The sequence below is a fragment of the Magallana gigas genome, chromosome 3 (genome assembly GCF_963853765.1).
Source record: "Magallana gigas chromosome 3, xbMagGiga1.1, whole genome shotgun sequence".
NCBI classification, from domain to species: Eukaryota; Metazoa; Mollusca; class Bivalvia; order Ostreida; family Ostreidae; genus Magallana; species Magallana gigas.
Window position 1 is genome coordinate 4,213,207 of NC_088855.1, and position 16,047 is coordinate 4,229,253.

The 16,047-nt window shown below is 35.5% G+C and overlaps 2 protein-coding genes across 2 annotated transcripts; both read right to left on the minus strand.

Moving 5' to 3' along the window:
- Window positions 1–3,844: 3,844 nt before the first annotated feature.
- LOC136273284 (uncharacterized) lies at window positions 3,845–10,849 on the minus strand. Its single transcript, XM_066077685.1, has 3 exons — window positions 10,814–10,849; window positions 7,125–7,238; window positions 3,845–6,856 (listed from the first exon to the last, which is right to left on the minus strand). The coding sequence occupies exons 1-3, from the start codon at window positions 10,847–10,849 to the stop codon at window positions 3,845–3,847; spliced, it is 3,162 nt and encodes a 1,053-aa protein (XP_065933757.1).
- LOC117681601 (uncharacterized) lies at window positions 7,253–10,243 on the minus strand. Its single transcript, XM_034446869.2, has 2 exons — window positions 10,061–10,243; window positions 7,253–9,575 (listed from the first exon to the last, which is right to left on the minus strand). The coding sequence occupies exon 2, from the start codon at window positions 9,455–9,457 to the stop codon at window positions 7,253–7,255; it is 2,205 nt and encodes a 734-aa protein (XP_034302760.2). The 5' UTR covers window positions 9,458–9,575; window positions 10,061–10,243.
- Window positions 10,850–16,047: the final 5,198 nt, after the last annotated feature.

Here is a 16,047-nt window from a genome sequence, read left to right on the forward strand (position 1 = left end):
TGTCTTATTTTTTAAACAAATATTCATACATTTCAATAAAAGGAAATTGATATCCGTATAAGAAAGTTAGTCCAAATTTTCTTTAATTTGTTGAAAAGTCCCCTCTTGTTATCCCCAAAAATACACAAAAATGAAAACAAAAGAGATCATAAAACATTGAACCTCCATAATTAACATTTTCCGTTTTATGACAAAAATGATTAAGCAATTTTCATTTTTGATGGTATAGAATATGACACAATGTGGCATCTTTTACGTTCCCTATTCATTTATTATCAAAACCGCTTTGGTTGACTTCTTTTGATAGCGTCACGCGTCACAGGATGAAACTCTGTCATTCAGTCACCCTTCCAGACCTTTTAGTAAACATTCAGTTGACTGAATGGCACGGATTTATCCTGTGGCGATTAGTTGTGTCAGCTACGTCAGGCTTAAAAAAAAACATTCCGTTGGTGTGAAAACTTTATTATTGGTCAATTTCTTTTCTTAGGCGGATTTATCTGTACACGCTAATGCAATGGATATCTCAAAACAGTAATTTCCTCGAAATATCAACTATCCCAAAGGTATAAATTCTGGGCAGAATCAAGTCTCTCTCTCTCTCTCTCTCTCTCTCTCTCTCTCTCTCTCTCTCTCTCTCTCTCTCTCTCTCTCTCTCTCTCTCTCTCAGTGATAGATATGAATTCCTCGATTTGTACACCTTTCGATCGGCAATCGTCAGTCAATAAACGAATTTTACGATGATATAAAAAAAAAACTTGAGACGGTAGTGGAAAGTGCAAGGAGGTATGTACATGTTCTTCGTTAGGCAATTGTCCGATTTGTTTCTTCTCCGTTACCCTACCACATTCGGTGTATATATATATATATATATATATATATATATATATATATATATATATATATATATATATATATGATCTCTCATGATTTGCCCTGGTTTTATCCAATGAGTTGTTATGATATAAACACCGGATTGAAACACACAACGAGTTGAATAAAAACCACAAACCATCGCAAATCATGAGAGATTCTTTTTATCACATGTTATACCACAAGTTAAACCTCAATATTCTGTTAAACCTCGATCTTTTTGTAAACATTATAATTGTTAGCCGCACAACATATTCACTAAAAGACGTCAACAACTTTACGCATGAAAAAAGGTTCCTTGAAGATTAGCAAACAAACATTTCATTTTCCGGTATATTTAATCAATTTATAAAAAATTTAAACAACATTAAATGTTGCACTTTTATAATTCTACGTTGGTCAACTGAATTATTTTGTTACTTTTTCATCCTAGGTCAATATTCTGCCAAAAGCTACGTAATGTTTAATTATGATGTCACGTGGCATAACAACACACAGTTGAATATCAAAAATTTCTCCCAGGAGTGATTTCTACCGTAAATTGAGATAAACATGTGATATAATAAAATATCCTGTAACTTTTTATCGCAGATTTCATTATTTTACTTGACTCTGAAAAAAAGGCGACTCTTGATCCGCTTCCCGAATCAGCCAAAGGTTGTATGATAGAAGGGAATCTAGGGCAAGTAAACGACAATTACTTCCATATTAGTAAACTAAATGAACATTCTTTAAAATGTTTTTTTTTGCTCTAAATGTGGAATGATACAATGTAAATTTTTCAAATCTTAGTATCGTATGCACTGTAGTTTTGTATTTACAAACCTTAATTTTCTTTGTAGAATTACAGCTATATGTACCTTATGTATGTTTTGTCACAACTATACACTTTCGAAAAAATACCCCAATTTCGACAGTAACGAGAAAACCGATGAATTCTCTTATAACTTGTTGTTCTGTCCGTGCCGATCAGCAGTAAGCTGAATCCAAAAGTGTGTGTTTAAAGTGCAGGAATATTTTATGTATGGCGTATAGTCTCTTGTAAAAATTATTCGTAAAAACATGGTGTCGCTCATGTTGAAACTCGGCTTGTTTTTGACATTGTTTTCAGAAAAGAAAGTAGAGTTATTGCTCTTACTCTATATCTAACTTCCATAGGACAGACATTTATCATCTGATTGGTTGATGTCGTATTTTACCGTCTGTATTAGTTACTTTCGGTCTGTAAGCAGCCATGGGCATAGAAAAGGGGAAGGAATTATGTTTGCAAGAGAAACAATCCATTCTAACACTTAAAAAGGCAAGTTTGACCCTAGAAGAAATATCGAATATTATCAAAAAGCCGTTATCTACAGTACACACGTGTTTGAATCGCCATGGAAAAACTTAAGATGTTAAAAAACAAACCAAATCAAAGTACTGAAGCACTAAAGGGAGTTGATTTTGTCGATGTTTATTTATTTTAAAATCAATGATATGTTATTTTACATAACAAGTAAATGTAGTTTCTAATTACGCACATTTTTATAATATGAATTTTTTGGACTTTTTCGACAAGAATGTCGAGAAACCCCCGTATGAATCATGTTGAATAATATTAATTTTAAAAATAAAATTAATACAATCAAACTATGTATCAGTAATAGAAATATTTATCGAAAATTGTATGGATCCAAGCAATATTGAACTCTAGTCTCGTTCAACCAAACGCTCGGCTGACACCGTAAATTTACGACAAGGATTTACGGAGACAGCCGAGCGTCGAGTTGAACGAGACTATATTGAACTCTGGCGTAGAATTACATACGACTACAAAAAATATTTAAATTGTTCGTACCAAATAAAATCTGACTGTACTGTTTGAAAAACAGCAAGTATAACCATATTCAATTGGTAAACTTTATTGAATGTAGATCTGATGTAGATCTGATGTGGTAAATTGCTGAAACAAATTATAAACAATTTATAAATACATGGAATAATATGCAAACTGACATTTTAACAATTCACACAATAATACATTTATATCATATATGTATATATATATCATAGTTCTCATAAGAAATAAATTGACAATTATCAAAATAGACGAATTCCAAAATGTGCACCCAGTATTGAAACAGTAGCCCGAGGGAAATTATGGAATGTAGGTAAAAAAGGGAAAATAATTTAATTGAAAAATATAAATATAGAATTCACACTTTATAGGTGTGCTGTGTACTTATTAATGACCAGTAAATCATATAAATGATGAAGGTATCCTTATATGTTTAACATCAACAAATGTAAACACGAGAAAATATGGCGCCTACAACCTACTACAGTAACAGTCATTACGAGGGTGCTTATGTTTGCTTTTATAAACATGTCATGGCAAAAACAACAAATAAAATGAATATTTCATATATCTAAATGCATATGATACTTACAATTTGAGGGGACAAGGATGAAACATGGAATATGTTGGTAAAGAAAATGTGTAGCACTGCGGCGGGACCGCACGTACACAGCGTGAAAAACTGAACATAGAAGAGTTCCACATAAAGAGGAATAACTCTCAGACTGTATAATACAAGATCAAGAAAGATAACTCTTGGTTCCACTACACTCCCCGCCTGGCATCTTTGAGATGCCACTACTCATATGCATGCACAAAACATTTCAAATTGTGATAAACTAGTTGATAAACAATACATCTCGTGATCACTTGAATCATGAATCATAATACAAGTCAATGTTTACAAATTCATTGTTAACAGTCCATTATTCACAGTCCATAAGTTACAGTTCACATCTAGTCACTGTTCACTTTCTATTAGCAACACGAGATCATGAATTGGTCGAATGTAAAATGTTGGTTTTCCTGCTCGAATAGTTCGCACAACAACTTTTCTCACGATTCCATCGTCACTTGGAAATACGCGGTCGATAATACCAGTTGGCCAGTTGTTCCGATGCTCAGCGGGATCTTTCAACAGTACCACATCATCTTCTTTAACGTTTCTGGTTTCGCTTTTCCACTTACGTCTACTTTGTAGGATAGATAGATACTGCTTACGCCACTGATTCCAGAAAATATCTGCAAGGATTGCGCTCTGTAAACGTCTTGTAGACTGAGTGAATCAGACACGACTGGTAGGAAATCAACTTTACCGGTGAGAATCATAGTTGGTGTAAGAATCATTGGGTCATTTGGATCCGAAGGTATCGGTGCTATAGGTCTAGAGTTTATGATGGCACAAACTTCACATAAAAATGTTGCTAATGTCTCATGTGTTAGAGGTTTACCACTAGATTCCAAAAGCATTGAATCGAGGATTTTCCTTGTCATTCCTATGACTCGCTCCCAGACACCACCCATATGGGAGGAATGTGGGACATTGAAAATCCAGGTGATGTAGGATTTGTCCAGGAACTGTTGAACTGGTCCCTCTTCTACTTTTATCATGTTCACTCTCATTTCCTCAGCAGCTCCAATGAAATTGGTGCCTCGGTCAGATCTTATTATCTTCACTGGGCCACGGAGTGATAGAAATCTACGCAGTGCATTTATAAAACATGAACTCGACATCTCTTCAATAACCTCTATGTGAGCCGCTCTTGATGTTAAACAGGTAAACATCAGTCCCCATCTCTTGCTGTTTGCAGCTCCTCCTCTAGTTCTGCGGGTACAGACTTCCCATGGTCCGAAGACATCAATTCCAACAGATGTGAAAGCTGGGCCTGGTGTGATCCTGTCCTCTGGTAAGTCTGCCATCATCTGTGTTTCGAGGCCACGGCGAAGTTTTCGACAAGTGTGAATGAAAGATGAAATCATGCGCTTGCCTCCCAGGATCCAGTAACCTGCCGTACGAAGTGCACCTTCAGTGAATAATCTCCCCTGATGTTTGACTTGCTCGTGAAAATGACGAATCAAAAGAACAGAGATATGACTGTTCTTGGGAAGAATAATTGGATTGATTTCCTTTGATGGTAAAATTCCAGCAGCTTTGTTCAATCTTCCACCAACACACATTAGTCCATTTTCATCTAAGAATGGTGCAAGTGTGGATATACTTGTGTCTTTGTTCAAAGGTTTTCCAGACTTTAAACTGTTTATCTCTTTAGAGAAGAATTCTTGTTGAATCTGTTGTAGGACAAAGGTCTCTGCTTCACGAATTTCATCATGACGGGTAAGTTGCATAGGTTTCTGGTCACGACAAGCTCTAAACCTGCGGCAAACTCGCTTGAGACAAGCAATGCCCACAATGAGACAACTCCAACGATCAAATCGATCAAATTTCTTGGTAATGAGATCAGATCCTGTTGTTGTAATGGTAACGTCAGTTTGTGAACATATTACTGGTATATCGATTGGACGGACTTCTCTGTCACTATCAGGTTCAACAAGTGGAAACTGTGTAGGTTTCATTTCCGTCACATCACACAACCATTGTGGACCAGTAATCCATGGTAACCGCATAATGTTGATCACATTAGTGTTGCATCTTGTACAAGAATCTGCAGGATTCTTTTCACTGGAAATGAAGTTCCATTGATTGGCATTAGATATTCGTAGAATACGATCAACTCGGTTGCTTACATAGGTGTAAAATCTTCGAGTCCTATTACCAATGTAGCCTAACACAACTCTGCTATCTGTGTAAAATCTCATGGTTTGCAATGGGATGCCAAGTTGTACAGATATGATCTCTGCGAGTTCCGTTGCTAAGACAGCTCCACACAATTCTAGGCGAGGAATGGTGTGGCCATTAAGAGGTGCTAACTTGCTTCTTCCCATGATGAATCGAACGCTTGTTTGTCCATCACTTACAGTTTTTATATATGCTGATGCTGCTATTGCCTTTTCTGAAGCATCTGAGAATATGTGAACTTCTGCTGTCTGAGCTGAACTAACAGAGGTGTGAGACATCATACGGGGAATGGCGATATCACTGAGACAGTGAAGAGACGATTGCCACTCCTTCCACTTTTGAAGATTATTGACAGGTAATGGTTCATCCCAGTCAACTCCTTCAGGTGTGCATTCTCGGAGAAGTATTTTACCGCTGATGATGATTGGTGATATGAAACCTAATGGGTCGAATAGGCTGTTTACAGTTGAGAGCAGACCGCGACGAGTAAAAGGCTTCTCTTCAGTAGGTACCGTAAACACAAAAGTATCGTCCTTCAGTCTCCAACAAAGTCCAAGAGATCTGTGTATCATGTCATCACTATCTATTTGTTTCAGCTGTTCTCCATGATCACTGACATCAAAGGCGTCCATCACAGCTTGTTTGTTGGACGTGATTTTGTGAAGACGAATCTGACCTTCCTGTTTCATGGTTGACTGAGTACGCTTCATCAGGCTGATAGCATCTGATTCATTTGGTAAAGAGATTAACCCGTCATCAACGTAGAAGTTATGCTGTACAAAGTTTTTCACATCTCGATCAGCGTGTTCGACAGTCTTAAGGAGTCCATAAGATGCAATAGCAGGCGACGGACTGTTGCCGAATACATGTGAAGTCATTCTGTACTCTATTATGATGTCATCTGGGTTGTTGTCTTTATACCAAAAGAAGCGTAGGTAATTGCGGTGGTCTTCATCAACACGAAATCGGTAAAACATCTGCTCTATATCTGCTGCCATCGCCACCTCATCCTTCCTAAAACGAAGCAAGATCCCAAGAAGACTGTTGATCATGTCTGGACCAGACATGAGTACTGAATTGAGGGAAACTCCACCATACTTAGCCGACGAATCAAAAACGCCTCTTATTTGATCTGGTTTCTTTGGGTTACGAACGCCAAACAAAGGTAGGAACCAGCAACCTGTGCTTGTTGGAGGTGGCGCAACTTCTGCTGCTCCACTGTTTAGAACTTTCTCCATGAATTTCACAAACTGTCTCTTCTTTTCTGTATCTCTCTGTAAACTGTTGTGTAGAAAGATCAGGTTGGTTCTCTCGAAAAGGAAGAGGTGCAGTCCACATGCTGTCCTTGTCTTTAGTGAATGATCTATCCATCAACTTTAGGAATAGTCTGTCTTCTACCGATAAACCAGTACAATCATCTTCAGGGGTCTTCATGAAGACATCTTCACCATGAAATTGAAAGTCACGCTCACCAATTATATAGTTAGACACAAGTGTTTGCTCTTTCACATCAATGTTGTTCTGACACGGTTGACTGCACGTAACTCTACCATCATTGAGAATAGACACTTTGTTGACATTCACGGAGGTTCTTCTATGAAGTCTACCGAGACAAACTTCACCAATTATAGCCCAACCAAGACTAAGTCTTTGAGCGAATGGTTCCCCTCGAGGTCCAGTGATCTGCTCTTCAATGTGATGGGCCTCAATCAAGTCTCTACCAATAAGGAGCTGTATTTTTGAATTCACATCAAACTCATTCTGAGAAGGTGAGGGTAGCTCTTAGCAACTTCTGGTGTAGGAATTTCAGAGGTTTCGTTAGGGATGTCATCACATTCCATCAGAAGAGGAAGGTCCATTGTCACAGCTGTGTCCAATGATCGTATCTTCATACTATGTGCTTGCCGACCATTTTGGGCTGTCTTTCCCATACATGTTGTCAAAGTGTAATGAATGGGTGAGGACATAATGTTCAAGGCATCAAATAGTTCTGGAGATGCAAGAGACTGGTTGCATTGGTCATCCACGATTGCGTAAACACGATACATGTTGTTAGGACAGTCTGTGTGAAATACATCCACAAGGAAAATTTTGCTGCATGATCTGCCTTGATAATGGTCGCCACAGAATGTAGTACACTTGACACTAGTGTTTGTTGAAGCTTTCATAGGTACAGGCGATATGTTGTCTGTTTCTGACTTCATGGTTTGTAGAGCTGAGTTATACATTTTCTCCCCGCCATGCATGCTTGGGCTTGATGATGGACCTTTGTTTATATGCAAAGCAGTCGAATGATAAACACTCCCACAAGCAGTGCATTGGATTTTGACTTGACAGTCTTTTGCTGTATGACTAGTTGAGGTGCAACATCTAGTACAAATGTTTTTGCTTTGCAAGAAGTTCTTGCGTTCAAAGAACGGTTTTGCACGGAAGGCTATACAATCATGAATGCTATGATCTGCCTTATGATATGGACAGCCGGCGTTGTTGTTGTTGTCTGTTGACACCTCAGACTTTTTGGAGTATACCTGTCTCTTGAGAGCTGGTTGTCGGCTGTTGGTGAATACAAATGCCGGATCATTTCTGATTTCACTCATTTCGCGTACAAATGTCACAAAATATGAAAATGGTGGGAACGGCACTTTGTTTAACTTTTTGAAATTGGAGGCTTTGGCGATCCATTTTTCCTGCAGGTGAAATGGTAATTTGTTGATGATAGGATTCACTCCAATTGACGAGTTAAAATACGATAGGCTTGTAGAAAATGTTGAATTGGCCATCAGTGATTCTATCTTAATGAGAATGTTTAACAAGTCATACAGGCGTTTGTTTTTAGCTGATGTCACTGGTCGGAAGTTTTCTAGCTGGTGACGTATCGACGCTTCTATCATTTCTGGTCTCCCGTACATCTCATCTAGTCTTTTCCAGATTATCTGAAGTGCTTCCTTAGGTTTCCCAGGATTTGCATTGCGAATTCCAATTGCTGTAAGTTTGGAATTGCCAGTGAGTCTATTTAACATTAACTCAAGTTCCTCATTACAGGAAACTTTTAGTTCACTGATAATATTGGTAAATGTTTCCTTCCAGGCATTGTACGAATCTGGCGAGTCATCAAAGTTTGAAAAACGTTCAGGAAGCATTTGCTTTTTAATCATAAGCAGGGCCATTTCAGATAGCACATGAGGCGATTCAGTTGTGGGTATCTGGACATCAACAGGATTGGAAGGGATGTTTTCCACAAACTTCTGTGTTCGTTCCCCTGAGCTCTCTCTCTCAATGTCTTCAAGGTCTCGCTCCATTGAAAGTTCATCATCACTAGCACTCTGTTCTTGTTTCAGTAAATCTAAGTCAATGTCCAACTCACACTTTTTCCTGTTCATTTCAGCTATACGTATTGATTCATCTTCCTCAAGGCGAAGTTTCTGTTTTCTTAGCTCAGCTTCTTTTTTCATTATTTCCAACTTCCTCTCTTTTCTTCTTTTCCTCTCGGTGCTGGTTGTTGATATTTCTGAGGCTGTTTCTAAGAGGTCTAATTTTGCAGCTTTAATGTTGTCTAAGGCCTTGTAAACCACTGACTTTCCTTTCTCAAAGTCCTCGGTACATCGTTTTATCTCACTTTTACCTTGTTCACTTCTAGAGTGTCTTTGTAGAAAGACAAGGTACTGTTTAATACTGCTGTGAAACTCACTGAATGTGTTCTCTATATCACTCTGTAAGATTTGATATTGTTCAATGTTTCTGTCACATTTTTGCACACGTAGAATGCATTTCTCGACTTTCCCCCATGTTTCGAATATAGGTTTCTTATAGTTTGAACATTCTTCTTCAAATGCTAAGAGTCCTTTCTCACTCAAGATAACATCACGTTTATCCTTGGTAGAGGTGTTGGTTTCTTCAATCTCGTTCTGGGAATCACCGTTCCGTGGTAAGGGGAGCCCTCCCATAGCCATGTTTCCTTGGTGTGTAAATTCAATTTACTGTACTGTTTGAAAAACAGCAAGTATAACCATATTCAATTGGTAAACTTTATTGAATGTAGATCTGATGTAGATCTGATGTGGTAAATTGCTGAAACAAATTATAAACAATTTATAAATACATGGAATAATATGCGAACTGACATTTTAACAATTCATACAATAATACATTTATATCATATATGTATATATATCATAGTTCTCATAAGAAATAAATTGACAATTATCAAAATAGACGAATTCCAAAATGTGCACCCAGTATTGAAACAGTAGCCCGAGGGAAATTATGGAATGTAGGTAAAAAAGGGAAAATAATTTAATTGAAAAATATAAATATAGAATTCACACTTTATAGGTGTGCTGTGTACTTATTAATGACCAGTAAATCATATAAATGATGAAGGTATCCTTATATGTTTAACATCAACAAATGTAAACACGAGAAAATATGGCGCCTACAACCTACTACAGTAACAGTCATTACGAGGGTGCTTATGTTTGCTTTTATAAACATGTCATGGCAAAAACAACAAATAAAATGAATATTTCATATATCTAAATGCATATGATACTTACAATTTGAGGGGACAAGGATGAAACATGGAATATGTTGGTAAAGAAAATGTGTAGCACTGCGGCGGGACCGCACGTACACAGCGTGAAAAACTGAACATAGAAGAGTTCCACATAAAGAGGAATAACTCTCAGACTGTATAATACAAGATCAAGAAAGATAACTCTTGGTTCCACTACACTGACTATTTTCAAGGTATTTCATAAATAAGTTTCCTTTAAAAACAATGCTTCTCAATACATTACATCGAATTTTCGATTATTTTCAAGAACTTAGTGTTGTCAGTAGCAATGATTTGTGCTGAGGTCCAAAAACTGTTTCACTTTTGGTTTGTCTGAGTTACTGCATAGGAGAGTTGATTAAAATCAACTCCCAAAAATGGCAAACCCAAAAAGTGCAGTGCACAGGATGAGCGACAACTTTTTTGGTTGGTTAGTGAATCGCAGGCAATGTTTAACGGAATTAACGAATGTTGGAAATAAAATTGGTCCTGAAACTGTCTCAGAAAGCACCTTGAAAGAATTTTAAATCGAGATGGATACAGAGGGAAACTTGAAAAGAAGAAAATGCATGTGCAAAAAGTGAAAAAAACAAAGCATGTTAAATGGCGCAAAGTAGCAAAGAAGAGAACTAAGGATGACTAATGGTAAAACGGATTTTTTACAGATGAATGTAAGGTTATGATCGATGACAGACGATATGTATATGGAGAAAAGCCAGTGAGAATTGGACCCACCTTGTACTGCACCACCCACCTGACGACGTTTAGGTTTAATTATCTGGAGATGCATTATTTACAATGGAGTCGGCAAACTATGTGTTGTAGATAGGAATATAGATGTTAAGAAATATATAGAAATAATAGACAATCATCTTTGGCCTGTCGTTGCAGCACATTTTCCATCAAATGATTAGCTATTTTAAGATGACAATGCTCCCGTTCATAGGGCAAGGTCTGTAAAAGAATTAATGGAACAAGAGAATATTTCGACAATGGAATGGCCTGCTCAAAGCCTAGACTTGAATATCATTGAAAACTGATGGTAAAAACTTAAACAGGAACTGTGTAAACGGGTGCAGAATTTGAGAACTGCATATGACCTGGAAAAGGTGATACGACAACTCTTGCAAATATCCATCATAACTTTATCCAGGACTTTTTTACGAATAATTTTGACACGATACTGTATCTGATAGAATAGCCTAATCCACACTTTGCAAAAGTCGTTCCCCTTTGCGGGGTCAACCCAAAGGTCAAAAGGGATAAAACAACTTTTCCCTTTTTTATGCAAGCAAATATTTCGGCGTCCTGTGAAGAAATCTCTTGGAATTTAATTTAATCCTTAAATGTGTGGGTTGCCCCAACTTGGGACAATCAAAAGCGGAAACTGATTTCTAATGTCAAATGACGAAGTTACAACCCTTTAAACTACAAAAGCTACTGTGGGAAATATATGGGTTTTCCCCAAAGATGGCGGCCAAGGGACATAACTTTTGTAAAGTGTGGACTCGTCTATTGAACGCCGCACAATCGGAAAAAAGTCAACAAAATCGCTCCTTACAATATTAAGCACCATTGGAAATGTAATTCTGGTTATTTGCATTCACTGCGATTTGTGTGTTGTATGCAATGAAATTTAAACAGCATTTACTTATTGCTATTTTTGGAGAATATAGAACAGTTGATGTCAAACAGTACAATGTAAACTTGATTTTTCAGACGGCGAGAACTGCATGTGAAATTTCTGAATTGAATCCGTGCAAGCGGGGTAAAAAAGTTTTACTCGGTAACGAACTGGATTCCGACGTGCAAACTTGCATTCGTTCATTAAGAAAATCGAGGGCAGTTATTAACACAGCAATCTGCATTGCCATTTCGGAGGGCATTGTCCGTGCCCATGACGAGCAGCTACTATCTTGTAATGGCGGACCGATTACGTTATAAAAGAGCTGGGCCCAGTCAGTGTTTTAAAAAATAAAAATAGACTTTTTTTGTTTAAATGTCTAGTAATAAAATTCAATAAAAATAAACTTAAGTGTAAAAGTGAAATCGCAAAAAATAAATATACCTATTTCAGGATCAAATCGCAAAAATTTGCACCCGCATTAAAAACCAGTTACGGTATATATGTTAGCAATATTATTGTATAAAAAAGAAACCGCGTCATATATATCTTATCTTTGTACAATATCAGTGTCAGTATGATATTAAGAGAATATTAACGGTGTTCCGTTTAGGCCTCTCGCATCTTCCCCTTTTCGCCTTTAGGGCGAAGATGCACGATGGCGAGGATAAGAATGCAAATTTGCAAAGGAGTGCAAGTGTGACAACGCGAGGACGAAACGGGACATCCGAAGGCGAAAAAGCGTACCAAGGTGCAAAGGTGAAGGAGTATTACTACTATCGCTATCGAGTACATATTGAAAACTATATATAATCGACCGAGGGAGAGAAACAAGGCGAAGGCGAAAGTGCGAAGTTGCAAGGGGAGGAAGCGACGTAAGTAATTCTCCTATTCTTTCGAAACTGTTGCATCTTCGCGCTTCAGTCGCATCTTCGCATTTTCGTTCATATGCTATCGCAACTTTGCACTTTCGCCTTCGCATATCAACTCTTTCGCATCTTTGCCCTAGAGGCTAAAATGTGGAGTTTTGGAAGGCCCCAATGGAACACATACACATAATGGATGTATTATATATTAGCTTTCAATAAAAGTGACCACGGGATTATACAAGTTATTATATATATATATATATATATATATATATATATATATATATATATATATATATATATATATATATATATATAACAGTAATCAAGGAATTACCATTGTTATGATCTTGACATTGTGTCTTGTTCGGCTGCGTCAGAAAGTCTGGTACTTCTGTAAAATGCGTTGATGAGGAAAAAAACATTACATTCATTTGTAATATTTACACATAGAAAAACTAATTTACTAAACAATATTCATTTGAATGAAGAATTTTGAAATCTTTCCAGATTACCAGATGTCACGAAATTTGTTGATCGTCAATAATATTTCAGGTATCTTTTTTATCAGTATATCAGTATTTCTCATGATTTGTTTTAAAAACATACTTCTTCAATTAAAATTCTTTTTATCCTTTTATTTAGTTAGCTGTTTTACACCTATTTGACCTTTCAAGTCTTTTTGTCGCTTATCAAAACCCAAAAAGACATCTTCTCTGACCCAATATACAACATATTTGCAAAAGAAAGTTAAAAGTCTTGTTTTTGTCTAAAACTGACCAAAGCTATTGCCAGAAGATAAAAATGCAATAACTATAAGGTTATACATGTTGCTTTGTATGAGAGAACCTCATAGTTATTGGTTGTATTATCTTTTGGCAACAAATTAAGTCTGATTCTTGGCGAAAAAAAAACCATTTCAAGAAATGTTTACAGTTTTATCCTAAATTGATTGCCGCACATCCCCTTAAATCTTATAATGAAAACAACATGTTGAATTCCATTCTTAAAATATTGTAAAACAGAGTACTTACCTGGTGTTTTGTAAGAAGTTGTGTCCTGAATAATCAAGCATCTGTCGGGTTCTTTTGTAAAAAGAAAACTAGTTATATTTAATGATACCATTACGGTGATATACAGTAACAAGTTCTGAAAAAAAATATTTGCTATGATCATCATAGAACATTTTTTTTTAATTAGCTTTTTCCCCTAATTATCTTACATTTCTTGGATATTTTCCTTTTTCGTTTTTGTTTCGTTTCTTTTCAATTTTGTTTTTTCCTTCCTTTTGTTTTTTGGTTTTTGTTTATGTTTTTTTTTATTATTATTATTGTTATTTTTTTTGCTTTGCTTCTTATAAAGCTTACACCAGGGTTTTCTCTGGAAATTTATCTTCGCAATTTTATTTGTATATTACAGAGAAATAAATTAATAATCTAAAATAGTTGAGTTTAATACTTAAAAAGCTATACGATTCAAAAAGATATGTTAATAATATACAGTACCTGTTGAATCATTGAATTTTACCAGTTAAATTGGACTTATTCATTAGGACAAACTGTTTGTCAAAAAGAATGAATAACAATATGCTATTAACTATAAAATAACATATTTCAGTTAATGACTTGGGTACCTGATTATGATAGTTTAATAAAAACAAATTAGTGTTAATACAGTTTATAAAAACAGTCCGTCTTGAGAATTGTATTATCTACCTACGTTGATGTTTACAGATAACCATCTCAAATCAGTGAAGATAATTCATACAACAAATCAAATGTTGTAATATATCTGTTTATATGCAACTTATTTATACACATATACATAGAGAATAAACATTTATAAAAGCAGTATTTATTCAATATATCTTGCCTGCTAATTGCTTGCAACAACATCTATAGATAAAGATAAAAACCAGCAATTCCACTGCTTTCTTCATAGTTATTTAAAATTCTAAAAGATGAAAAGAACAATTATTATAATATACATGTGTATCTTTTATAGGAGTCGTTCTCATCCATTTACACAACTTAAGGAAATAAAGAAACCTGTGTTGTGTAATTACACTTGTTTTCATAACATGGTAAAAATATGAAATAGTAAGAAAATTATATTTTCGTGGTTATCATGTTACAAATTTATGAAGTGTTGATTCACCGATTCTCGATCGTCCTCGGTAGTTATTGACGTAAATAAACAAATACACCATATATCTCCCGCATTTTACGCCGTTTCAGTTTCGGAGTCATACGCAGGTTGTTATTCAACGAGGAAAAATAACTAAAACGGTAAGGATAAGATTCAGTTTTTATATTGTTTCAGATTGTTTTAGAAAATGTAAATGAAAAAGATTCAATATCCTTATTATATGTTTCGAAGTATGCATATTTTTGTGTGAAACAGTTGATTGGGGGGGGGGGGGGGGGCATATTTTCAAAATTGATTCTTCTTCACATTTTACCAATAATATTTAAAACTTCATTTTCAAGATAAAAAGATGTCCAACATCAAAAAATACTCTATAGATTTTTTGTGAAAAAAAAATGTGCTTGTTTAATATTGGACCCCTCTTTTTGATGCATGATATAGACCAAGTTTCGGTTTCACTGTCTATAAATAATTCCAGCAAATTCAGAAACAGAAACCGGCATATATACCTTTTATTATTTACATTTCTGTTCTGTACACGTACCTGATTGTAGAATAATAACAATGTGTTTAAAGAAATAAAAATGAAATTAATATCTTTGTATTGTTTTAGATGATCTAGGAAAGTCAAAATAAAAATTATCGTATATACATTTTTTTCAGAGATGATGATGTAGTGTATAATTCATTATCTTTAACTTACTTTATAGTTGTAATATATGTCACTTATAATCAGTACCCTTTAACGTTCAAAATCAGACAATCATGTCTGAAATTAAAGTTCTCATTATAATTGTATAAATTCTAGACTCATTCGTTTCTAGGATATGTATATAAAATAGCTCGCAAGTTAATTTTAATTTCTGGTAAACGATGAAAAATTCGCTCTAGAGAGGGATCTATTTAAATCTTCAAAGTAAAATGACCAGAAATATACATCGGATCCCCCACTCTCGTAAACATTTTCTCTATCAGCGCACGACTCATATCGAAACTATGACTTTGTCCTTTAAACGAGTCTGTGATCAGTATTTCTTTAAACATCCATCGGGCGTCATTCTTTATAAGTTTGGGTGTTAATTGCTAACAGATTAACGGTTTTTACAATGGTCTAAAAACGCAAAAGGGATACTGATTAACTTTCGATTTTGTTTTTACGCTGCTTCGTAGATTCTCAAAGTCATAAAGAATTAAACTTCATTATTTGATTAGTGTTTCAGTAAATGTATTGTCATTCATAATGCTAGATTACTTGATTGATTTTATCAAATAAAAAAATACTCACCTATGTGCAATCTGTGACACCTTGATAGATAAAGTGTTTACGCTTAACCTGTCAAAAGAATT

What these genes read in the sequence shown, in the direction of transcription:
- LOC117681601 (XM_034446869.2), bottom strand. Translation starts at nt 9,457, where the DNA reads ATGGCTATGGGAGGGCTCCCCTTACCACGGAACGGTGATTCCCAGAAC.
- LOC136273284 (XM_066077685.1), bottom strand. Translation starts at nt 10,849, where the DNA reads ATGCATCTCCAGATAATTAAACCTAAACGTCGTCAG. An exon ending in TTAAACCTAAACGTCGTCAG is followed by an intron (nt 7,239 to 10,813) that starts GTGGGTGGTGCA and finishes TCAAAAATACAG; the next exon opens with CTCCTTATTGGTAGAGACTT. An exon ending in GTTGGGCTATAATTGGTGAA is followed by an intron (nt 6,857 to 7,124) that starts GTTTGTCTCGGT and finishes CATTCACTAAAG; the next exon opens with ACAAGGACAGCATGTGGACT.